This window comes from Lissotriton vulgaris, chromosome 2_2, assembly GCF_964263255.1.
Source record: "Lissotriton vulgaris chromosome 2_2, aLisVul1.2, whole genome shotgun sequence".
Classification (NCBI taxonomy): Eukaryota; Metazoa; Chordata; class Amphibia; order Caudata; family Salamandridae; genus Lissotriton; species Lissotriton vulgaris.
In genome coordinates, this window is record NC_141688.1 from 119,483,716 (window position 1) to 119,510,624 (window position 26,909).

At 47.6% G+C, this 26,909-nt stretch overlaps 1 protein-coding gene across 3 annotated transcripts in view; it reads left to right on the forward strand.

Annotated features, from left to right (window-relative positions):
- TMEM266 (transmembrane protein 266) overlaps positions 1-26,909 on the forward strand; it is a 766,234-nt gene that overhangs the window by 606,292 nt on the left and 133,033 nt on the right. For all 3 annotated transcript variants that reach the window (XM_086959421.1, XM_086959422.1, XM_086959423.1), the window contains one exon: positions 9,778-9,964. In XM_086959421.1, coding sequence (XP_086815547.1) covers positions 9,778-9,964 — 187 coding nt within the window. The remainder of the gene's footprint in view (positions 1-9,777; positions 9,965-26,909) is intronic.

The following is a 26,909-nucleotide window of genomic DNA, read 5'->3' on the forward strand; positions in this document are numbered from 1 at the left end:
CACCTTCCGCCTCCTCACCCACGCACACAAAGCCCTACACGACCAAGGCCCGAGCTACCTCAACAGCCGAGTCAACTTCTACGCTCCCAAACGCCACCTCCGATCAGCCAACCACGCCCTCGCCGCCGTCCCCCGCATCCGAAGAGCGACTACAGGAGGAAGGTCCTTCTCCCACCTGGCCGCCAAGACCTGGAACTCCCTCCCGACCGACCTGCGCCTGACCCAAGACCACCTCTCCTTCAGGAAGAAGCTGAAGACCTGGCTGTTCGAGCAGTAGCGGCTCCCCCCCCCCCCAGCGCCTTGAGACCCCACGGGTATGTAGCGCGCTTTATAAGTGTCACTGATTGATTGATTGAAAAGAGCTAGGAATAACCCAAGGGAGGCGTTACTTGAGACACTTCCAAAACCACCCACTGATAACCTTACATGTGTTACGTCTTTCACTCCAGATTCCGCAAGAATTAAAAAGATAATCCCAGAACACTGACAGATTTTAAACACAGGGAATTTACAACTTCCCAAACCCAAGTTCACGTATGAAAGAACACACAACCTAAAGGACGCATTGGTACACACCAGACCAAAGAAGCACAACACCCACACCCAGAGGACACTGTGAGGTCTCCCATCAGTGACTGGACACTACCCTTGTGATTCATGCGTCGTGTGCCCTCTAACCACCACATCCAAAGGACTATCCCTACAACCTAACTTCACATGGACGCAAAAGAGACACACTAATTGTAATACCAAACAGTGCATTTACATGATCACGTGCCCTTGCGGCATGAAATACATAGGTATGACTACGCGACCCATTAAGACTAGGATCACCAAGCACAGAAGTAACATCCGCTGTCAGAGAGTCACGACAAAACTGTACACTCACTACAAAGAAACACCACACACCCCTTACAATCTATGTTGGACGATACTGGAAGCCTTCCCAGTCATCACTAAAGCTCACTGTTCAGAGCTGAACAGAGATGGGTCCACAGACTGTCCACACATATCACCGGCCTCAACAATGACATCCCTTGGGACTCGTTAAACTGAGCTACATATACCTGCTTTGTGAATGCACATCACCGGCCACAACAATGACATTCCTTGGGGCTCATTAAATTGAGTTACATATACCTGTATTTCGAATGAATTTACACAATGAGTGACCCCTCGCGCAATATGACTCATCATCTGATCTGTCACAATAGCACCACAATTATCGAGGGCTTTCTTAGATCATCTCAATACTCAATACCCTGACCACCCTATAATAGACTCTCGCCCATCCCCATGCCACCACCCACTAACGGGGCTGCCTCCACACGAGAGGGTGCAGAGTAGTACAGGACCGCACGACCGCTGGGGTCCGGGTTCTGGTCTTGGAGTATTTGGCTTAAGCAAATCCGGTACTCACAGGAGACAGAGTTTGTAAGATGAGTGCAGGGCAGATCCTCCAGGCTCTAAGGGGCTGCTGGCTGCTAGAAGAGCTGGCTTCTTCAATATTGACAGGTCGGAGTCGGGACAGGCCGGTAGAGCTGGGGTAAGAGCCGTAGGTGTCCTCTTCTTCCTGGGTCAGCACGGCGCTTTGGTCCTTCTTCTTTCTTCCTCATATCTGAGAAGGCAAGGCTCAGGGTGGCCCCTAAATACTAGATTTAGGGGCATTAAAAGTGGTATGCATGTTTGGACCAATGGGTCCTTTCTTGGGATGAGTACACCCCTTATTATGCCACCCTGCAGTGGGAGGAGGTTTGGCAAAGGTGGGCACACCTCTCTTCCTAGCTTGGTTTTTCAGCCGATTCTCCCACCCAAAATGGGGGGCAGAACTGGTAGGAGCCAGTTGCTAGGAACAGCAAAAGGCAGGGACAGCTTCCAAAGACGGCAGGCTTTTGAGGCTTCCTCTTTGTGGTCCCAACCCATCCTGGGGGTGGAGGCAGGACACCTCTGCCAAGGACAGGCTTTGTTTCTGGGCCTAGAGAGCAGGAGCGCCCTACCCATTGGTCCAGACACCTGCCTGGTGGTGACAAATGGCGGACAGACATTCAAGAACCACACCAGGGCTGATCATTTTTTAGGGAGTATCTCTAAGCTTCCCTCTGAGTGCATTTTACATTAAATCCCACATTGGCCTCAGTGTGGGCTTAATGTGCTGAGAAGTATGCTACCAAACTTCCCTGGTTTTAGTAAAGCCATTATGGAGCTGTGGAGTTCAGAAAAGACCAACCCCCACAACATATACTCCTCATGGCTTTACTACACTAACAATGTCTAGGGCTAGTGTACTCTGCTAGATGGGTGATTTACCTAGGGCTCAGATAGTGGGTGTCAGGCAGAGCATTCGGATGTGTGCCATGTTGACTGTTCACTTTTCTCTGTAACGAAACACGCAGCCTGCAATGGCACTGTGTGTTAAGGTACAGGACCTCTAAGGGTGGCACAATAGGTGCTGCAGCCCTGAGAGGCCTTTTCTGGTCACAGTGCCCTTGGTACCCATGATACCTTTTACAAGGATGTTACCTGTGCCCAGAGACATGCCAATTGTGGATACAAAGGTACAGTCGTGGGAAAGAGCACAAGCCCTGGGTACCTGATTGGCAGGGACCCAGGGCATATCAAGTCAGGTTGCATTGGATTTCAGTCAAAAAGTGGGGGGTAACCATGAAAAAGGGTCACTTTCCTATAGATGGGCACTGGGTTAAACCACTGTTCCTGTCCAACATTAAATCGGCAAGTGGCTAATTATCACCAACAGGCTCCAGGCGATTCATATTTTCTTACTAAACACCAGAGAGCCTTGTGGTTCAGACTGTTATGGTATGTGTATTTGTGAAGTACACTATAACCAGCGAGGGTATTCTGGCACTAATCAAGTGTGTATGCCTAGCCCTTCCTATGGTAGGTTGGTTAAATGAAAAGCCAGGTCTTCAGTTTCCTGGAAAATTCTAGAAGAGAGGCGGAGGCTATGATGTGGAGTGAGAGAGGCCATTCCACACTTTAGGAGCGATGTAAGAGAATGCTTCATCTTCCAGATCTGGTTCTGTGTATGCCCTGAATGTGTGCGTAATGAAGTTCTGCTGAGGTGTCTGGGAGGTTGGTGGACGGAGATGCAACTGTTCAGGTATGTGGAGCCTGAATTGTATAGTGCCTTGAATGTGTGTGTGAGGAGTTTGCAATGAGGCGCCAATGTAGTTGCCTGAGGTGTGGTGTGAAGTGAGTTCTGTATAGGGCGTATAGGATGAGTCTGACAGCTGAGTTCTGTATGGTTGTTAGTCTTCTAATTATCTCATAGTCCAACTTGGTGGTGACTAGGGTGTGAGTGACAGTGTCTCTAGTGTTAGTTCCTACCCATTTGACAATCTTTCTCAGCCTCTTCAGGGTGTGGAAGTAGGATGCAGTGACGGCATTGAGTTGTGCGGTCATGTCCAGTTTATTGTCCATGTTTATTCGTAGGTCCCTGGTGTGGATTCTGGATGTGTGTGTGGGTCTGAGTTCAGCCCGCCACCAGTTTGAGTTCTTTCTGAACATCACTACTTCTGTTTTATTGGTATTGAGCTTGAGACAGTTGTCTATCTTCCATTTAGCAACTTCGGTCATGCAGGTGGGGAACTTGTTTCTTGTGTTGGGGGCCTTGTCGGAGAGGAGAGTATGAGCTGTGTGGCGTCTGCATGAGAGAGGATGTTGATGTAGTGTGCACAGATGAAATTGTCCAGAGAGATCATGTATGGTTTGAGAACAGTCGGGCTGAGCACTGCTGCTGCAGTCAGTATAGTGAATTCCAATTCATTCCCCTTAAATCTTCCAGATAGGAAGTCCTAGAGAATTGACGCTTTTGGCAGTTGCATGTTTTTCTCTACCAGCCTAGCATTGCAGACAATTAATGCTGCCTGCCTACGTGTTTGCTAAATGCATACACTACGTGCATACCCAGCGTAACCTTGCCAGGAGTCCCTGAAGGCCTTCCCTGGCTCAGACAATTCATGTTGGACAAGATGCGGCCGAATATGTTAACCGTACTGGCCTAGATACTACTGACTGCCGGGAAATGGCAAATCAGTATTGTGCTTCACTGACCGCATTGCACTCCACAGGAGTTTCTATCGATGTACAAGTCTCTGTCATTGATATACCTTTTTGGTACTAAAGGCAGATTCTGCATTGGAGCGCTTTAAGCGAAGTAGAGCCATAACACCCTCCCTTAGTTTGTTGACCCCTGCCAAGTAGCTTCCGTATCAATTAAAGAAGTTCAGAGGCTATTCCAGAGCATTGGAGTATAGGCAAAGACAGTCTCCACAACCAGCAGAGCAATCAACTGAGCCCTTTGGGTATCATAGATGTGGGTTTGGCAGGTAGTACACAGGCCAGCAGGAGGATTCGTCCTCACATTTCACCCTCCCCTGCTGCAACAGCCACCAAACGACTTCAATTTGCTCTTAGTGACACATGCCATCCACTGAGGGGCAGGATCTAGTACTTCTTACAAGGGTGGCAATTTTTCATGCCCGACAGATGGGTGTTACAAAGTCTTCAGCATAGCTTTGTCCTACCTTTTCTTTTTGCCCCGTCTAACATTCCCCCCACATTAGAGAGAATTTCAGAAGAGCCTCTATTCATTCTTCTGCCGGAGGTGCGGCCATTACTCCCCAAGGGTGATATCAAGAGCATAGAGGACTCAAAAAAGGAGAGAGTTGTTAACGCTTGTTATTTTCTTGTCCAAAAAAAGGACAGGAGTCTCTGTCCTATTTTGGATTTATGAATACCTTCTTACGGAAGTGCAAGTTCAAAATGCTGTTGCTGGCCCAAATCCTGTCTGTTGCGGGCCCCAGCCACTGGATGAAGTCCTTTGACCTGTAGGACCCATATTTTTAAATACCCGACCTGCAGTCCCACAGACATTACCTGATTTCAGTGTAGGCCAGGAGCATTGTACTGTGCTCTGATTGGGCCTCATGAGAGACCCTTGGTGCCCATAAAAATGATGGCCATGGTTATAGTCCATTTTCTGTGGTTAGTGAAGGTTAAAGGCAGGCTCGCCACAGTCAGCCACAGATCTAGACGAATGCAAACCTCCTGATATCGTTGGTGTTCACTGTCGTGTCTACGAGCCAAATCATTTTGCCGAGATTTCCATTCATTGGAACGTAGTCAAATTCCGGGCCTTCCCTCTGCCACAACACGTCCAGGCCATTCGGCCCTGATGTTTCAGCCTCATTCCAGGTACATAATGAAAGTAGTTCTGAAACATCTTGGCCTATTATTCTCCTGCATCCAGTTATGCCAAATGGCATATGCAGGTTCTGCAATGGAATCTGAAGTTTCAGTGGACCCAGCATCAAGGATGTCATCTAGATTCGTAGATGGCTCACAATCTGCAGTGGTGGCTGCTCAAACGAAATTGGTCCAGTGGCAGGCCCTTCTCCCTTCCTTATCTAGTGCTGAATACTGATTGACATGTCCCTGTTGGGCTGGGGAGGCCACCTGGGGGGTGTGGAAATAAGAGGGCTTTGGTATCCAACAGAAGCTCAGCTCCACATCAGTCTGTTGGAGTTGTAGTCTAATTTCTTGGTTACTAATGCCTTTCCTGCCATCCATCAAGGGAAGGCTGATGCAGGTTGTCAGAGACAACTCTACTGCCATGTAGTATAGCAACAAACTGAGCCATTCGGGATTCTGGATCCTGTAATGGAGGGTGCTATGCCCAGGGCCAGACTGGCCGTAGCAGGCACCGGGCATTTTCCCGGTCGGCTGGGACGGTGCGGGGTGCTTTTGTTACAGGGGGGCAGATTTGCAGCAGTGCTGCAATATCAGCCCCTGTAACAACAGCGACAGCAGTGCTTCTCATTAGCAATCCGACCCCCCTCCCGCACCCGGGGCCGGTCCAGCTGAAATGCCAGGGCTAGTTTTTTTTCCCAGTATGGCCCTGGCTATGCCTCTGGAGTTGATCGGAGCACCAGGGCATTTCGCGGATTGTGAACTACTTGGATGGGTCCATTAGTGCCATAGCAGGCAAATTGAGCAGCAGCATCTGGAAGGTATTAATGAACTCTACATCCTGAGGTGGCATGCAGCATTTTCAAATAGTGTGAACAACCCTGGCTAAATCTTTTTGCACCATCGAAAATGTGCAATGTTGAATGTTTTGCACGTTAAAGTTACTGTAAGAACACTTGTTAGGAGATGCATTCTGGCTGGAAAAGACCAAGATTGACCGATCTGGTCAAAGTCATCCTAGTGGCTCCAGATTAGGCCAGGAGCGTGTGATCCCCAGAACTACTTACACTGTCCGATTCCAGTGCAGGAAATCTTCAGTAAATGTTGTTCATTGTAGTTGGAACAGCGTATAGTAATCACGCCCATCTACCCACCTGTCCTCTTGCCTTGCAACCTAAATCTAAAGGTTGATATCTGCTGCCAGGAGGTGCTTCACATCATGGCTCTATTCAGGCTTCATTGAAGCTGGGCTCTCCACACTTTCCAAAAGTTTGAGAATTAGACAGAGGTGGGATGTACCTAAAATTAAGAAAGGAGAATAATTATACCTAGTAACCTCGGTTGTCGTACTCATGAAGTCTCATCTCACTGCAGTCACTCCCCCCTCCCCCCAAACCAGAACCTGCCATACTTGAGGTTCAGCTGAGTACAGGGTGTGCATGTTGGGTGTGTGAAGACTGTGAGCATCAGGGTGAGTTGTATGAAATGATAACATTGAATCCTGACAGAGCATGGAAAGGGAAGCGAACCGGACAGGAGGAATGTCATTGGACTCAGGTATGCTAACATGTAAGTCCTAATTGTCCACACCCACCATGTCACGTGTTAAAGGCATTGACAAGAAAAACTTATTCAAGTTAGCATCCCTCTCTCAAAATATCCGACAGTTGTGCTCTGTGAAGCAGAATAGATCTCAAATGAAAGGAAACCAGGTGAGGATGTGTCAAACAACTTTTCAAATGGTTTTATGTGTTCCTTCTTTGAGGCTCATTCCTCCAGTACTCAAGAAGAACTGTGGAAGTTCAGTAACAAACAGCAGAAAATGCCCAACAAAAGTGTGTTTGATGTGAGATGTATCTAACCCTACGAGCACCAGGCATGCTTGCTGTGGTGTCTCATGTTTAGTCCCTATGGGGGGCTCTGGGTGCGTCTTTCTGCATTTATAAGGATAGATCAGACTACAACAGGTCCACACGTGTTTAAATCCATTCGGAGGGCCAGAGGCCAGAGACATGTATGTGTCTAATTCCTCTTACATCCTACATGTGTTAAGTATTCACCCCATAGTGATGTTATTAAAACACAAGGGGATTATGTTATCATCAGAAGCAAGCTGGTCTTTTCCTGGTGGTCGTCAGCTCGCAATTATGTGGTCACCTCTGTAACGCGGGGTGGCACAGACATGTGCGTGGTGATGATGACACGGCTGTGTGTCCTGGGTTGTGTACCTAGGGGTGTGAGTCTCTCATGCACCTTGGGGGCTTACTCTGATTCCAGTTAGTGTTTCACTGGACCTACAGGGAATTCAGGGACTGGTAAAGCCATTGCAAGAGACTTTTAAGAACGGGTAATAATATTCCTTTATTTACATCTTTCCTGCATATTAACAGACAAGATTCGTTGTTAATTTCCTCCTCTTCCGTGCGCTTTCATTTGTTCTCTTTTGTCGTTCCAACGGAATTTGAAATCTAGATTCTGCTGAGAGCGTATGGACAGCATCGGATTGGCAGGGCGGGCAATAGTGCATTGCCCAAGGGGCCTGGGAAAAGGCCAGCTGGTGGGCTGTTTTTTCCAGCCATAGATAAAATCACTATGTCCTGGGCCGGCTTGGCCGCTGGCGTTTGATCCTAAAGGCTGCTGCAGCTTTAGAGGGAAGATCGGAGCTCGCTATAACTAACTACAGATATTGGCTGTCTCTTTGTCTCTTGTGCAGTAGGACAATCAGGAAAACTGAGCAGGCACAGGTTGTAGTGGGTCTCCTTTGGACCTGAGCCTTTCACTCTGACAGTGAGGGCACTGGGAGTGGATGAGCTCTTAACAAAATGACTAGAGGAATAAGGGCCTGAGAGATATACAAATAATTAGAGAAAAAGCCAACTGGCTGTCAGGAGTGGGAGAGAGAGTGAAATGTGTAGACAGAGGGAAATATAAGAAAAGAGAGAGGGTAACTGTGAGAGACATAGTGAAGCACATAGGTAGAATGCAAGACACCAAGGGAAGGAAAAAAGGTATAGTATGAGAGAAAAAGGAAGAACAAGAGAGGGGGACAAAAAGTGATAGGGAGAATGAGAAAGATGCACATAGCAAGTAAGAAAGGGGTAAAGAGACATAGAGTAAGAAAGTCTTGAAGAGAATTCTTGCCACTTTTCCATATTCGATTCAAGTCTCTACCTACAATACAAAAGTCATCAATTATGAAGTTGTACGTAATCCCCAAGGACATCGCTTGCAGAGAGGCTCCTGAGTGGCAACCAGTAAAGTAAGTAAAAATATTTTATTGTATATGGTTAATTAAAACCTTTACAAAATTTGCAAAGAGAATATAACATAAAATCATTAAAATGAAAAATGAATGACAGCCAAAAGAGGAATGTTCCTGATTCCGTGAGGGTGAACAGAAGCCTCCAGACACAAAGGATGCAAATGGTTCTCTGGCTCATGGCCTGATATCTTACAGGATGATCAGGGATCTTTGGGGTGGGGATCACAGACGAAGGGACCAATAGGTGACTAACACATTCTGGCACCTGAAGATGGGAAATGTCCAGGCCTGAAGATAAGGTGAAGTGACCTGTGGACGAGCTACAATGGAATAATGGCATGTTTAGTGGAGCATCTATGGCCAATGCTATTGACCCCATGAGTTGTGAAAGATTAATTTATCACAGATTTCTCCCAAAATTGCTCCCGATACTGAGCAATGTTTCATTAATGGTAATTTTCCACATAAGTGGGCCACTTTTTCTTTCAGTGCCTGGGCCTAATTGTGTTCCCAATCCGACCCTGGATATGGAATGTGCTTCTGTATTCAAATGTTTGCATTTAGAATGTGTTTATTCGAATATTTACTTACCAGATGTGTTCAAGGTAGTAGGCATTTCCCAAAGGTCTTATAAACGTTGACCTACTTCCATGTTGACAATGGAACCTTCCTCTGTGTTTAAAACATCTGAATATCTCCTTACACTCTCTATTTTGAGAATGTATTAAAAATCTCTTGACATGTTATACCTAATTCTATATGAACAGGGTCTTAAAGGGTTGTACCTGCACCGCGTTGAAAAGTCCCTGAGTTTCTATGTTAAAAAGCTCTAAAGAGTTGAACTTATCTCAATTTTTTCAATATGTTAAAGTTCTCGCTGCCTCCATGGAAAGTAACTAGGAACGCCCATTTTAAAATGGTCTTAGAGAGTTGAATCTGATTAGCAATGTTCAGTTGCAGTCGTACAGATCTGAGGGATGTGTTTTGCATATAAACAAACATAGGAATAACTATGCTGATAAGTTTCCATGCAGAAGAAAGTGCAGTAGGAAAAGATGGTGTACCGCACCTGTCTTCACTGGCTCATAATCACACTTTATGATCATATTTTGTGCCGTATAATGGAATCAGACGACTTGAGCTATGCCACTGTTAGCAAAAAATACATTACTTGAGAGCAACCAACATTATGTATAAGTATAGAGACTCCGTTTAATGAATAAACTCATGCAATGGTCGATGTCTTTGGCTTGAAGATTCTAGGAGCGGTCTTGGCGTTGATGATGTTGTTTTTTTCCCCTTAGTTTGAGATCAGGCAGCTGAGGGCCCACCTCGCGCAGCAAGACCTGGACCTGAGCGCCGAGCGCGAGGCTGCCCTGCAGGTGCCGCACGCGCTCAACAAGCAGAGCAACCGCTTCAATGTGGTGGCGAGCGGGGGGGACTCCGACGACGAGGCCACCGAAAACATTGTCGAGTCACGACCATTCCGCGGTGAGTACCTCCAGAGATGCCTTTTCGGGCTGATTTACATATTTACATCAGCCGTTTTTTTAACGAAACCGTGTGACTCGAGTTAAAAAATATATATCTTTCGACCCATGTATTTATTTAAATAACTATATTTGTATTTGAGGGTTTGTTTAACATGGCCCAGGTCTTGGTACATTGGTGCACCTTTCAGTGAATTACGTTACAGTACTTGGTGAGAGAGAGGAATGCAATTAGGCAAATTACGTGGCTATGCAACTTGCATATTAAACACAGGCACCCTTAGCACAGCATTCATGGAAGAGAAGGCGGCCATCCCCCATTAACTGCAGTGAGTGCTTCTCTTAGTTGCCGAATAACTGCTGCTTCTGGTATTTTTACTCTCTTCTCCGATTTTAACTTTACCAATCACTTCGCTTCTAATCCTATTTAATAAATCTACCTATTAACCAAAAACTAGCTGAACTATTCAAATGCAGTTTTTTTCGGTTTCAATTTTACGGCATGTATTCAGTTTTCTTAAAAAGATGCTGCTACCTAGTAGACATACCACACAGCACATTTGTCTTGGGCAGATAATGCCTCATTTATAATTTTGACAATTACACATGCATTTTCCTGATCCTTGCTTGCCATTAGCAAAATTCGGACTTCTTTAACCCTTCACTACCTGAGTTTTTGTGCAGTCTTTTGGTATATTTTATTCTGATGGAGGCTTTAAGCTGCAGTTTCCTCCCATTTTTAGGTCTCGCGTAACCGCGGTCTCGCAGAGACCTATAGTCAGCGACAGCGACACAGCTTTCCAGGGGACAGGAGCTGGCCGCGCGCATTTCATCTGCCAGAAGGCGATTTGTGCGGGCCACGCGCACAAGAACTCGCTCGCTTTGGCCAGCTCCTGTCTCCTGGAAAGCCGTAACACACAGCCACACCTCCCCCTGCACGCATGCGCACACACAGAGACACACGCACGAGCGCACCTACACACATGCACGCACACACATACAGAGACCCCTGCCCCCCGCCGCCGCCGCACACATACACACGCGCACACACACACAAGCGCACCCCCTATTCCCCCTACAACTAAGCCCCACTTACCGCCACTCAGGACTTCTGCAGCCTACGCGGGGCTCTCCCTCGGGCATGGGAGCCCCGCGTCACCGGCACTGCTTCTCTGGCCATTCCGAAGACGGAAGTCCCGCCCCACGGCAGGTTTTGGTTTCGTCCTTCGTCCTGAGTGCTTCTGAAGTCCAGTTCATAACTTCTTCCAAATATCACATTAAAAAGCGGTCGGTTGGTGGGTGTCTGTCTGTTATCTTGACTAGTTGTCAAAATCCTACCCGACACTGCAAGATTCCATTTGTACAGATTTTTTCGGTGTTTGCTGATGATGGTAAACAAGGTGCGTTTTCTCTTGATTTCAAGTACACATCTTACTAACTTATGATTATTGACACCAAGGCAGCTTTTAGCAGACTCCGTCATTTAAATTAGAAAATCTGTTTTGTTGCAATAGGTTCTGTCCGATTTGGGCTGTGGCATCACCTTGAATTTTATTAATATAGATCCAAGAGTTGTATCCATTGTTAATTCAGAAATTGTAGCGTTGAGGACTTGGTACCCACTATGTGAAGATTTCAGTGAAAATGTCTGTGGTATTAATATTTGATTAAAATACAATTGGTATGGAACAAGTCCACGTGTTATCTTAATATATCCCGAGAGGTCAGTGCCTCAGAATCCTGGTGCGGATGGGTGAGCGCCATGTCAGACTCAGGCAAGATCTTTACTAGCCCCTGAAGAACCTAAGGCTCTTGAGAAATGGTCACTTTTTTGACAGTACACAGGTCGGTGTTTTTTAAATGCCAGTGGGCTGGGTCAGTGTCAACACACATGTGTGAATAATAACAGCTGTGAGCCCGTGCGTGAGGTGCATCATCAAAGCTGTGTGAATAATAACAGCTGTGAGCCCCGTGCTGAAGTGCATCATCAGAGCTGTGTGAATAATAACAGCTGTGAGCCCATGCGTGAGGTGCATCATCAAAGCTGTGTGAATAATAACTGCGTCAGCCCCGTGCGTGAGGTGCATAATCAGAGCTGTGTGAATAATAACAGCTGTGAGCCCGTGCGTGAGGTGCATCGTCAGAGCTGTGTGCATAATAACAGCAGCGAGCCCCGTGCCTGAGGTGCATCATCGGAGCTGTGTGAATAATCACTGTCAGCCCCGTGCCTGATGTGCATCATCAGAGCTGTTTGAATAATAACAGCTGTGAGCCCGTGCCTGAGGTGCATCATCAGAGCTGTGTGAATAATAACAGCTGTGAGCCCCGTGCCTGAGGTGCATCATCAGAGCTGTGTGAATAATAACTGTGTCAGCCCCGTGCCTGAGGTGCATCATCAGACCTGTGTGAATAATAACTGCGTCAGCCCCCTGCGTGAGGTGCATCATCAGAGCTGTGTGAATAATAACAGCTGTGAGCCCGTGCGTGAGGTGCATCATCAGAGCTGTGTGAATAATAACAGCTGTGAGCCCCGTGCCTGAGGTGCATCATCAGAGCTGTGTGAATAATAACTGTGTCAGCCCCGTGCCTGAGGTGCATCATCAGAGCTGTGTGAATAATATATGCTGTGAGCTCGTGCCTGAGGTGCATCATCAGAGCTGTGTGAATAATAACTGCATCAGCCCCGTGTGTGAGGTGCATCATCAGAGCTGTGTGAATAATAACTGCGTCAGCTCCGTGCCTGAGGGGCATCATCAGACCTGTGTGAATAATAACAGCTGTGAGCCCGTGCCTGAGGTGCAGCATCAGAGCTGTGTGAATAATAACTGCGTCAGCCCTGAGCGTGAGGTGCATCATCAGAGCTGTGTGAATAATAACAGCTGTGAACACGTGCCTGAGGTGCATCATCAGAGCTGTGTGAATAATAACTGCGTCAGCCCCGTGCCTGAGGTGCATCATCAGAGCTGTGTGAATAATAACAGCTGTGAGCCCGTGCCTGAGGTGCATCATCAGAGCTGTGTGAATAATAACTGCGTCAGCCCCGTGCGTGAGGTGCATCATCAGAGCTGTGTGAATAATAACAGCTGTGAGCCCGTGCGTGAGGTGCATCATCAGAGCTGTGTGAATAATAACAGCTGTGAGCCCCGTGCCTGAGGTGCATCATCAGAGCTGTGTGAATAATAACTGTGTCAGCCCCGTGCCTGAGGTGCATCATCAGAGCTGTGTGAATAATATATGCTGTGAGCTCGTGCCTGAGGTGCATCATCAGAGCTGTGTGAATAATAACTGCATCAGCCCCGTGTGTGAGGTGCATCATCAGAGCTGTGTGAATAATAACTGCGTCAGCTCCGTGCCTGAGGGGCATCATCAGACCTGTGTGAATAATAACAGCTGTGAGCCCGTGCCTGAGGTGCAGCATCAGAGCTGTGTGAATAATAACTGCGTCAGCCCTGAGCGTGAGGTGCATCATCAGAGCTGTGTGAATAATAACAGCTGTGAACACGTGCCTGAGGTGCATCATCAGAGCTGTGTGAATAATAACTGCGTCAGCCCCGTGCCTGAGGTGCATCATCAAAGCTGTGTGAATAATAACAGCTGTGAGCCCGTGCGTGAGGTGCATCGTCAGAGCTGTGTGCATAATAACAGCAGTGAGCCCCGTGCCTGAGGTGCATCATCGGAGCTGTGTGAATAATCACTGTCAGCCCCGTGCCTGATGTGCATCATCAGAGCTGTTTGAATAATAACAGCTGTGAGCCCGTGCCTGAGGTGCATCATCAGAGCTGTGTGAATAATAACAGCTGTGAGCCCCGTGCCTGAGGTGCATCATCAGAGCTGTGTGAATAATAACTGTGTCAGCCCCGTGCCTGAGGTGCATCATCAGACCTGTGTGAATAATAACTGCGTCAGCCCCCTGCGTGAGGTGCATCATCAGAGCTGTGTGAATAATAACAGCTGTGAGCCCGTGCGTGAGGTGCATCATCAGAGCTGTGTGAATAATAACAGCTGTGAGCCCCGTGCCTGAGGTGCATCATCAGAGCTGTGTGAATAATAACTGTATCAGCCCCGTGCCTGAGGTGCATCATCAGAGCTGTGTGAATAATATATGCTGTGAGCTCGTGCCTGAGGTGCATCATCAGAGCTGTGTGAATAATAACTGCATCAGCCCCGTGTGTGAGGTGCATCATCAGAGCTGTGTGAATAATAACTGCGTCAGCTCTGTGCCTGAGGGGCATCATCAGACCTGTGTGAATAATAACAGCTGTGAGCCCGTGCCTGAGGTGCAGCATCAGAGCTGTGTGAATAATAACTGCGTCAGCCCTGAGCGTGAGGTGCATCATCAGAGCTGTGTGAATAATAACAGCTGTGAACACGTGCCTGAGGTGCATCATCAGAGCTGTGTGAATAATAACTGCGTCAGCCCCATGCCTGAGGTGCATCATCAGAGCTGTGTGAATAATAACAGCTGTGAGCCTGTGCCTGAGGTGCATCATCAGAGCTGTGTGAATAATAACTGCGTCAGCCCCGTGCGTGAGGTGCATCATCAGAGCTGTGTGAATAACAACTGTGAGCCTGTGCGTGAGGTGCATCATCAGAGCTGTGTGAATAATAACAGCTGCGAACCCGTGCCTGAGGTGCATCATCAGAGCTGTGTGAATAATAACTGCTTCAGAAAAGGGGGTGGTGATGAACAGAGTGTCTGAATTAAGCAGACCACTCTTACCCAGTCCAAAGATCAGGGCTTGATCCATCACCGTTTTTTAGCTCACTGCACCATCCCAGTTCAGAACTTGGCTATATGCAAATTAGTCTGACCCTGGCCCAGTGCATCATGGGAACAGGGCAGACCAAACTACCAAGCCAATTCTTATACTGGTAAGGAAACAAGCTACCGGGGACCGGTTTCTGGCATTTCAGCCGTCTGCGGCCTGGCTTGCTTGAATCCTGATGGTGCAATGAGCTAGGGACTCACATCTGAGTATAGACTTCCACGCTTATGGTGGACAAAAATGATTCAGAAAAGGGGGTGGTGATGAACAGAGTGTCTGAATTAAGCATCACCACCCCCTTTTTTGAATAATAACTGCGTCAGCCCCGTGCGTGAGGTGCATTATCAGAGCTGTGTGAATAATAACAGCTGTGAGCCCGTGCCTGAGGTGCATCATCAGAGCTGTGTGAATAATAACAGCTGTGAGCCCGTGCCTAAGGTGCATCATCAGAGCTGTGTGAATAATAACTGCGTCAGCCCCGTGCGTGAGGTGCATCATCCACATTGCTCAGGTCATCTAAATTCCTGCACTCTCTACCACACTTCTTTCAAGAACAGCATACTCTTACACACACTCTCACTTTTTATTATTATTATTATTAACTGAGCTTATAAAGCGCCTGGTTACACTAGTCAGTGTGTCCCCGCGCTAATAGTGGCCTGAAAGATCCCTAGTACAGCCTGAAAAGAGCAGTTCAATATTTGGGAAACAGATGTGTCTTGAGTTCCTTGCGGAAAACTTTTTCGGACGGCTCCATCCGGAGTCTGAGAGGAAGAGTGTTCCAACTCCGTGCTGCCAGAAGGTGGAAGGATCTGCCGCCCATCCTGGCCCTGCAAGTCTTCGGGATGCACATTAGCCCAGTGCCCTCCGACCGGAGGGGCCTAGTTGGTTTATACAATGTGAGCAAATTCCTCAGGAAACTCGGGCCCTTACAGTGAGCGATCCGATGGCCTATACACAGGATTTTAAACTGGACACGCTCTTTAATTAGAAGCCAGTGGAGCGTCCTCAATACCTTTTTGGTGGAAGATCTTTTTGGCAGTGCTAACACTAGGCGTGCAGCAGCATTTTGGATACCTTGCAAACGTTGAAGACATCTCACGTTAGCTCCCAGATATAAGGCATTCCCGTAGTCCAGCCTGGAATTCACCAGGGCATGGACCAGGGCCCTCCTTGCTGACACTGGGAGCAGGTCGAGTGTCTTTCTCAGACAACGGAGAATGCCAAAGCAAGTACCGGCGACACGTCTAGTGTGATACTCAAAAGATAGTTTTGAGTCCATCCAAATACCCAAGTTCTTGACCTGTTCTTTAGGTTGAGGTAAGGGGCCCAAGGTCTGGGGCCACCATGCGGATGTCCAAACAGACACTGCTCACCAATTCAAAGTTTGCTAAACATTTTATGCAACGCATTGTCATACACAGGCCAATAACTCAAACTTTAATGCTGCGAGACCTATTGCATTGTAAATGCTTGTTAATATTCCTCAAGGGTGCCTCTGGAACCGGACATTTTTCTGCAGTACCTGTGTGCGCCGGAAGGTGGCACCTTGTAGCTCCCCACTGATGTCGTTCTTCCCAAAAAATGACATGTGGGGCCAATATATGCACCACTCCCACAAGTGGACGTCAGATCCTTTCTTTCTGGACCACCAGGCGCAGACCTGGAGCTCCCTTCGTGTCTCTCAGAGAAATTGTACCTAAAAAACATTCACTGTGCAAGGTTCACGCCTGTTTGGAGGCAAGGCTCATACTGCTCTCAAGTGATCTGAGGTGTGATTTAAGGTGTATAGTGCTACCACTTGCTCTCTGGGCCTCTCCGCCCCTCCTCACCAACCGCACCAGTTACAATGCTCCTTTTCCAGTTTTGAATGAGGCCTGTCCTCAAAGGACTCAGTACTTTCACACCCACATGCAGACTAGTCCATCCCTGGCACCCACGCACAGACTCACCTACCAAACATCTTTAGTGTGCCATTAACAGAGCACATCCACCCGGTGGGAGGGAAAATCTGTTGATTCTTTCCCGGTTTGGCAGACGATCACCTTGGACAGGTGGGACCTGCACCTGCAGATCGTAGGTAGTATGCTCTACCATTCATTTCTTCTCTGCCAACCTCCCATAACGATTGGTGGAGGTCTATTTCTCCATTTTGCAGTAGGAAGTACAAGCCATTTTGGCCAAAGAGGCAGTTGAGGGTGTGTTGGTGCCAGAAGTAAGGTGTCATTGCTATTTCCTGCTACCTTCTGGTGTTTACGAAGGATGGAGACCTTCTGCCAATTTAAGACCTGCACCTGCTGAATGCTTTCTTATGATAGAAGAAACTCAAAATGCTCATATTGGCCCAGGTTCTGTCTGGCCTGTACCCTGGAGACTGGATGGTGGTGTTGGACCTTCAGGATTCTTTTTTTTCATATTGCCATTCTGCCGGCACACCAGTACTACCTGCAGATTTTGGTGCGGCAGGACCATTTCCAGTTCACTCTGTTACCTTTTGGGCTCAACAGTTCCCCTTGGGTATTCACGAAAGTGATGGCTGTGATGTAAATGTAAATGTAAATGTACTTATATAGCGCAACCTGTCACCCAAAGGGCATCCTGGCGCTTGCTTAGGGAACCCGTCCTGATATTCCCCTGTGAGAGGCCCCGGCAGGGTGTCCACAGGGTGAAAGCCAGGCATCCCGCCGCTAGGGGCCGTAGTGGAGATTAAGCAAGCTATTGCCCAGAGTTGCAGAGTGAGACCCCGGGAGTCGAGTAGGCACCGGAGCGAGAATTGTCGAGGCCGTGGAATTTTGAGCCCGAGACCCGCTGAGGCGGGGAATCGAACCCTGGTCCACGGTCGATCCCAGCTTCCGGGTCTGCCGCCTCTAACCACTGAGCCACACTTCTCCACTTGTCCAGTGGTGACTGATGGTAGCTCATCTTCTGAGGTCTAGGGTACCAGTCTTCCCCTACCTCGACAACTAGCTGTTAAAGGCATGCACACCACAGACAGTTGTCCCTCACCTCCATACTACAGCACACACTGTGTCTTCTTTGGATTTGACTATCAACGCGCCAAAGTCACACCTGACTCCTTCTCAGACACTCACCTTCATTGGAGCCATTCTGGGCACGGTGCCTTTTTCCAGGGAAGGAGAGTCCAGGGCATTCAATCTATGATACTGATCTCTCAGTCTCAGTCATGGATTTCAGTGAGGTTGACTCTAAGGCTGCTGGTACTGATGGCCTCCTGTAGGGTGGCCATGCCAGGTGGCATATGGAAGCTCTGTAGTAGAATCGAAAGACCCAGTGGGTCGAACATTAAGGGAACCTCTCCGACCATGAATAAGAGTGCAAAATATCTGCAGTGGTGGTCCTTCGACCACAATTGAGTCAGCAGCAGACTCCTTTTCCTTCCGCATTCAAAGAGTTGACAGTGGTGACTGATGCATTGCTTCTGGGATGGTGCGGCCATCTGGAGGCGGTGGCTATCAGAGACCTCTGGTCTCCGTCAGAGTCTTGGCTTCATATCAACCTTCTGGAGACTGGGGACATTTGCTTGGCATTGAAAGCCTGCTGCTGTCCATCAAGAAGAGGTTGGTGCATATGCTGATGGACAACACCACAGCCATGTGGTACTGCAAGAAACAATGGGGAATGATGTCACGGACCCTGTGTCAGGAGGCTTTGCACCTTTGGAAATGGCTGGACCACCAAGTTATTTTACTGGTGATGAACTACATGGCAGGAACTATGATTGCCAGGGTGGATAAGCTCAGCCATTGATGCCTAGGGGATTACGAATGGCAACTACACCCGGAGGTTTTAAGAGGTCTCTACCGCGAATGGGAGAACCCTGGTACAATGTGTTTACCACCGCTGAGAATGTGCAATGTCAGCACTTCTCCGCATTGGAGTTTCCAAGCTGTATCTTGCTCGGAGATGCATTCTGCCATGAGTGGGGGGTGGGACTCCTGTATGCCTTTCCACCTTTATCACTCTTACCCAGGCTTCTCAAGAAGATCAGGACAAACCAGTCCCAAGTCATCCTACTAGCTCCGGATCGGGCAAAGAGAGTATGATATTAAGAACTCTGGGGTTTAAGCATATGTTGTTGCAGCAATAGGGAATGGTTCTGCACCAGAGCCTTTGCAACTTCCACCTTCATGCATGAAGATTGAGTGGTCACAGCTAAACACCTTCGGCCTTCCTCCAGAGGTGGTTAGTGTCATCTTAGCCACCAGGTACCTCACGCTGAAAACTGTATGCACCTGTCATTGTGACAAATTTGGGGTTTGGTGCAGAACTCGCTAGATCGACCCCCTCCAGGCCAAACTGTCTGATGTTTTATTAGTTGTTCCATGTTTTACCTGGCAAGGCCCTGCTTTGAGGAATGTTGAGGGTTATCTTTTGACCCTCTCGCCTTTCTTACGGTTGCCAGATCAGCCTTCTTTGTTTAAATCACCGTTTGTGATGCATTTTTTAAAAGAGCTGTTACACGTTTCCCCCATCTCCTTTTGTCAAGCCCCAATGAGACCTTAATTTTGATCCTGACTTAACTGATACTCACTCTGTTTGATTCGCTTCACAGTTGTCCCCTACAGCTCCTTACCATCAAGAGTGTGTTCTTAATTGCCATCACTTCGACATGACTGGTGAGTGAGCTTTCGGCTCTTTGTGTCACTGAGACTTACACCACTCTTTTCCCAGACAAACTGGTTTTTGTGGACGTGGGCATTCTTCCTGCTCAAAGTTAGGACACCGTTCCACATTGGCCAAACCATCACCCTGCCGGCATTCTATGCTCTGCCTCAGCCCCCTAAGGAGGAGGGAGAGTACTTGACTTCTACATTGATCATACCAAAGAACACCAGGCGGACAATCAGCTCTTTGTGGGGTTTTCTTGAGCAAAAAAGGCAAAGCACTACAGAAGAAAAACATTTACTGTTAGATCATGATCTCCATTAAGATCTGCTACACATTGGCCAAAAAGCAGCCTCTGGAACATTATTACCTGGACAGTCAGGTTTGCTGGAAGGATATTTAACCCGCTTGGACCTGCAGGACTTTCTGGTTTGAGTCCATTCACAGATTCATCTACGAATAGGTATTGCTTTGCTGTCTGTTCAAAAAACGAGGAATCAGCAGCTAGAAGTCTCTATCAGAAGAACAAATTACTTATCTTCGGTAACGCTCTTTTTGGTAGAGACTCTAGCCCCAGATAGCTCCCGACGCTCCCATCCTCCTTGTTCTGTGTTTGGACTATAACCAATAATAAGATCCAAAGTCTAGGAATAAGCACACTGTCTGCTTTTCAGTCTCTGCGTCAGGGGGCATAGACAATCTCGAAAGCAACTGATGTCACCACACAGAAGTGCTGCCTGTATAAGCCCTGCACATAGTTTCTGGACCAGAACAGCGTCTATGCTTAGACAGACAGACACATCTGTCACCTCGCTAACACCATGACAGTCCTTACCAGAGGCTTTCAAGTTGAGTGACCGCCATGCATGCCATTTAGAGGTCGCCAGGGGTCGTAGCCGCATGTACGTCATTTAGGAGTCACCAGGAGTCACAGCTGCAACCCCTGGCTTTCCCCTACGTCCCCCTGGCACTACCTCTGCGACCCCTAGCCTCATATTTATTTTATTTATTTTGGACATTTTTAAAGCGCACTGTTACCCGGAGGTGTCCTGGCGCTTAATGATCACTAGCGGGCGTGGGAATGAAAGTTAGTGTGAAAAAAGCCAGGTTTTAAGGGCCCTTCTGAATGTGAGCAAGTCAGGGATCTGTCTGAGGTTGGAAGGCAGCGAGTTCCATGCCTTGGCGGCTCCCAGGGAAAGACTTCTGCCTCCCCAACGAGCTTTCCTTACTCTGGGGACTACTGCCAGGCCCTGTTCGGCATATCTTAAAGCTCGGACTGGTTTGTACCATTGGAAGAGAGGGGTCATACATTGGGGGCCCAGGCCGTGCGGAGCCTTAAAAATCACGCAGAGTGACTTGAAAGCGATTCTTTTCCGAACAGGCAGCCAGTGTAGTTTTACAAGGTCCCGGGCTACTGAGGTGAATTTGGGGGTGCCTGTGATCAGGTGTGCTGCTGCATTCTGCAGGATTTGAAGTTTTTTTAAGAGTCCCTGCTGGGCATTCAGCAGCAGACCATTGCAGTAGTCCAGCCGGGACATCACCAGACCGGTCATTACTGTCTTCTTGTGTTCCACCGGGAGAAATGGCAGGACTTTCCGTATAGTTTTAAGAGCATAATGGGTGGCCGAGGACAGTGCGTTGATATGTGGCCTGAAGGACAGAGAGTCGTCCATCAGGACCCCCAAATTTTTTACTTTCGAGACTGGAGAAGGGGGAGCTCCCATTTCTTCTGGCCACCAGCGAGGGGACCAGAAGTTCTCACATGAACCAAACAGCAGCACTTCTGTTTTAGCCGAATTAAGCTTCAGGCAGTTTCCTGACATCCACTTGCTCACCTCCCGCATGCAGCATCTGAACCTGTCTGCTGTGCTATCCAATTCTCCCTGACGCAGTGACACCACAATCTGAGTGTCGTCCGCGTAGGATGTGAGATTGAATCCGAAGGATCTGATCACTGGTGCCAAGGTCGAGACATAAGCATTAAAAAGTGTCGGGCTCAGGGAAGACCCCTGGTGGATTCCGCAAGGGAGCACAAATGGCTCGGATTCGAAGTCCCCCAAGGCCACCAACTGTGTCCTGCCGAATAGAAAGGCCTGCAGGATGTCAAGAGCCTTTCCCCGAATCCCACTGGCCCTCAGACGGTCCACCAGTATTTTATGGTGGACCGTATCGAAGGCCGTGGATAAGTCCAGCAGGATCAGGGCGGCTCTACCCCCCATGTCCAGCACCCTTCTTATATCTTCGGCTGATTTGATCAGAGCCGATTCTGTGCTGTGTCCCGCCCTGAATCTATGTTGTGAAGAGTCCAGTCTCTCTCCTGATCTCGGGAAGGAACTAAGCTGTCTATTTAGTATGCCCTCCATGATTTTGGCTGGGAGGGGTAGTCTGGCGATAGGACGGAAGTTATTTAAATCTGTGGGGTCCAAATTGTCTTTTTTTAGGAGGGGTAGGATGGAAGCCTGTTTCCAGCGTAGGGGAAATTCTCCCCTGTCGAGCATGATATTGAACATAGGTGGCAAAATCAGTGCTTGAAACACAGGAACTGCTCGTTCTAAGGGACGTCGTATGGAGCGTTATTTTCTTGGTTTTCTATCAAATTTTTTTTATTACACAAACAGTGAATAATATATTAGTGTAATAAAGAATGGAGTACGTTAGGTGGGAATATGACCATATCTGATAGCTCAGTTACGTAAAAAATGCTTTTAAATGTATGTTTTATGTATGCCTGCAGGTGAGTGTGTTTATCCCAGAGGGAGTGCGTGAATGTGTGTATGTTTAGGCATGTATGTCAGTCAAAATAAAGGCCAATGGTGTGTGTTGTCCCTTCCGCTACCCCAAGCATTTTGGTAAATTGAAGCCCATCATGGTGACCGCCCACAATTTAAAAGAGCCGCCAGCGCGTGCCGGCCTCGAGAGACCACGATGAAGGTTTCTTTACACCGCACACAGGCAATGTCCAATACGGAGGACAATTTTTTATCAGGGTCCCGAACTCTTTTAGCTATTGGTCCGAGCCCACTGCAAAGGGTATGAATAAACACAACAACTGGCCATGTACCTTTAAACACCATCTTTTTAATATACAATGCAATGTATAGCATTACCCCAAAAACATTGTTGCGGATTTAGATTTAGGCTGTAATTGTCAGTCCACTGATTTGAGGAGTAAATGTGGAGCCCTTTGTGTGCATATTAATTATAGGAGGACAATCCTCCAGCAGAATTATCTCCACCCTACCATCACAATGGGAGTGCAAATGTCCATCATAGGAGAATCCCCAGAACAAAGACTTGCAACTTCCTCCACGTATCAGAGGATCAGTACGTCATCCTTCTTTGATTCAGACTTCCAGTGTTGCCCAATAGTAGTGCCATGTGCAACACTGAAAAATAATTATCATTTGGTTTCAAAAGCACAGATAAGATTGCTCACCAGGGTTGGCATATCAATGGAAGAAATTATTAAGAAAATGCATTAGTCGCCGAAGAGTAAAATGGTGGATTTAGCATTCCTGTAAATCCTCTTGACTACCTTCTGAATAAGAACTTCCGGCTATTGGCATTCACTAAGTGTTTTTGTTTTACCCTAGGCCCAGCAACACATTTTGCTAGACTAATTACTCCTTTGTGATGTACTCATTAGGAGCATTTGCAGTTTTCATCTTCTTGTAAAACTCTGTGGTTTTCTTGGGTAATTGCTTCCTAATGTATGCAAAGTTCCTTGAGGATTACATTTAAAACCACATTGCTTTGTGCACACTAAAATGAAAACCCATTACGTCCAATATGTAAGTCTCCAGACTCGTTATCGCAGTGCATTTACACTCCAGGTGCAAATTAACTGTTGGTTTCTCTGAATTTGTGATTGTGGGATATGGTTGCATTGGTGGTTGCTAATGTGTCATTATATAATATTTGCCACTGCTTGATTTGATTAAATACAGCAGGCTTCAAGTCTTACACCTAAGTCTCACTATCAAGACACATATGGCGAAATGTTTTGTGCTGGGACAACAATTGGAGTGAACATTGATTTGGAGCATGCTTCTTACTGAGTATGAAACTAAGCAAATTCAGTTTGAACAGAAGAAGGGTGGGAGCACACCAGCTCACATCACAGCTTTCAATTTGCCCCAGTGCATTTTGGTAAATACAGTGTATGATAAACCTTACTTCAGTAGGAGTTTTTAATTTTTCACCCTTGTTCGTGCAGCCTGTGCTGTGTAACTCTAGACACAGGTTTCTGGATTAACCCCTTCATCAGTAGAGAGCAGCCAGTCGTTTTGGGGGTGCTGAAAAATGTTGCCGAAAGTCTTCTTAGGTCTCTCTACTACTCACTATGCACTGGTGCATCAACACAAACTCCTCAGCTCAGTAGGTCAGGGGAGCCTTTTCAAACAGAAGCAGGGTGGAAGCACACCGCCTCACACCCCTGCAGTCAATTTGCCCCAATGCATCATGGTAAATGCAGTGCATGATAACACCTAATTTGGTAGTAGGTTTTTAATTTTTTTTCACCCATGTTCGTGCAGCAAGTCTGTTTGGGGAAGGAATTAATTTAAAAACCCTTGTCTAATGTTACACAGCACACACATACTGTACGAAAAAGGGTGAAAAATTAAAGACTACTACTGAAGAGGCCCTAGGGATATCAATTTTCAAAGCTGGCCGAAACCCATCTAGTCTATCCGTATACCGACCTATATCCCTCCTGTCTTCAGAATACAAAATTCTAAATAAAATAATTGTGGAAAGAATATAACCTCTGTTGCTAGAGTCAGTGCATCAGAATGGGTTTATCCCTAGAGGCAACACCTCACTCAACATTCGTTGTTTATACTTAATCTTGAGAGAAGCCCATGTAAAATGGCCTCTCTTGGTCTGCCTCTTCCTGGAACTGGAGTAGGCATTTGACACACTGAATTGGGATTACATGTTTCAAGTCTTTTGTAGCTTTGGATTTGGCAGCCAGCTCTTAGTTTGGATTGATTTTCTATACTTGCAAATTAATCCCTTTTGTCAGATCTACAACTTTCTTTTAAATACTTATAATTCACTCCTAAGGAAGGCTGTAAAGTTTCATTGAGCAGGGTGCATGGTATTTCAAAAGTAGGGCATATGTACTTATGTTTTACATGTCCTGACAGTGAACACCCCCCAAAGTCATTTTTCATTGTAGCAAGGCTTTCTCTCCCATAGACTAACACTGGGTTACCTTATTACAGAATAAATCTGATAGAGACATCCATCTTCAGATTCCTTACCTTCGAATATCCTCAGACTGGTTGCGGAAGCTTTTCTAGCAGTATCCTGCACACCGGTAGATGGCATCGTTCAGTTCTGCGTCGCCCGTGCCAGAAGTGACATGCATGATACCTATATAGGCACCACCTCAACATACTGACATCAGGTCTTTCCTTTCAGCGCCAGATAGCGCTGATCCAGATTGACCTACACTACAGTCACTTTCTGATTAGCCTTTTCCGACTTTTTGTCGACCTTTTTCTGAGATTTTTCCCCATATGTGAGGAAGTAATATAAGAAACCACCTGGTTTCAAACCATGTGGGGCCTATCATGGCAAATGTGTTGATAGACCCCGACTTGGTGTGTTTGTGGTGCCTAAAGCCCAGACAAGACTCCAAGATGTGTGAGGACTGCCGTGCCAAGCATCTGAAGGCAATGAGGGAGCGAACCCTCAAGCACCTCGCTGCCGCAACGCTTGAGGTTCCGTTTGCATGGTAGGTCCCAGGACCGTTCACATAGCCAATCCTAACGTTACTCACGCACTCAAAGCAATCAGGAAAGTCGGGTAAGTCCCACAAGAAGTCGAAGAAGTCCAAGGGCTCTTCAACTTCCCTATGTCCATTTAAGTCATCCGACGTGACGATGGAGAGCTGACACTCCAGGCCCCGCAAGTCGGCTAGGTCTGAATTGGGTTTGCTCTGTGCTTCCCTTATTTTCTTGTCACCGAAGGGACCCCTGCCCAGTTAAAGGAGTTTTATGAGGCCATGAGCCTTATTTTTAGGTTGCCAGGTTTCTCTGGAGTACCTTTGGGCCCCATGGTCGTGGGTGGGTCACCTACTGGAACCACGACGGCTGGTTTGCCCTCTGTGCCATTCAGGCCCTAAGTATCCATCAATGGTTCTGGAGCGGAGCCACGGGCAAGACCAAGACCTTCCTCCATTCACCCTCCAGTGCTGACGCCACTGGCGCCACCCATGCCCATAGGTGGTGCCATCCCCATCATCATATCCGACTCTGACATGGAGCTGAATGGGCGTCTGCAGATGCTGTGTCCGACTTCAACCGAGGACATCCTCTCCAGTTGAGGAGGACAACTGGAATAAGGACCTGGGTGAGGCCTGTGTGTTACACACCTGACTTTACACAGACCTAGTATCCCCTCCTACTGTGGCTAGGGAAGAGAACGCCTCTTTTGCTATGGTGGTGCACAGGGCGTCTGAGGTCCTGGACCTTAACCTGTTCTCAGTGGCAGTCAAAACTAATGGTATGACAGAGATGCTTCAGCCAGGAGTTTCCCCCTCAGAACCTTTACTCCCATTTACTGATGCCCTTATGGACGCTTTACTTGGGGCCTGGTCCATACCCTGCACAGGAGCTCCTGTGAATAGGATGATTGATCATCACTATCGCCCAGCTCCTGGGGATCCCAGTTTCCTTACCCAGCACCTAATCCTGCAGAGCTTGGTGGTCCAATCCTCCTTATTCCGCATTCACCCTTTCTTGTTTTCTACAACTCCACCATATAGGGAATCCAAGAGGCTGGGCACCTTCGGGAAGAGAATGTTCTCTTCCATCAGCCTGACACTGCGGTCGGCAAACACCACGTGCCTTATGGGCTGTCATTCTCATACTATATGGGATTCCGTTGCACAAGTGCTGCTTATTGTCTTTGAGGAGGCCCGAGCCATACTCTCTCAGGGAGTTGCCGATGGTAGAGATGCAGCAAAGTTCTCCATCAGATGTGGATATGACACGACCGACTGGTTAGGCAGAGATTTGATTGTCAGTGGCCTTGCTGTTTCACACCTGACTGAGAACATCTGTTTGTTCAGGTTTCCCCCTTGGACATGTCCTTTGATATTTCTCGCCTGTTTGGAGACAAGGCAGATTCAGCGCTGGTGAGTTTCAAGAACAGGAGAGCGACGACCAGGTCCCTGGCCTAGTTTATGGGCCCTTGTCCAACTCAATCTGCCCCACCCCCCCTTTTTGTGGGTACGGAAGAGGTCCTCAGCTGCCACCATCCCTCCTAGCCAACCCGGTCGGCAGCCTTCCCAGTCTTTTTTTGTGGCTAACGGCGCTGGTCCTAGACAGTCAGCAGTCAGGTCAGCCGCTGCCTCCAAGCCTCTTTAGTCTAACCCACTCGGTGGCAGGATACATCGTCACCTCCACTACTGGTTGTTAGTAACATCAAAGAGTTAGGTACTACAGATAGTCCAAAGGGGCTACTCCCTCCCCTTTGTGACACCTCCTACTCCTCCCATTCCACCCACTTGTTACTGGCTGATGTAGGACCATCTCTCCTTGC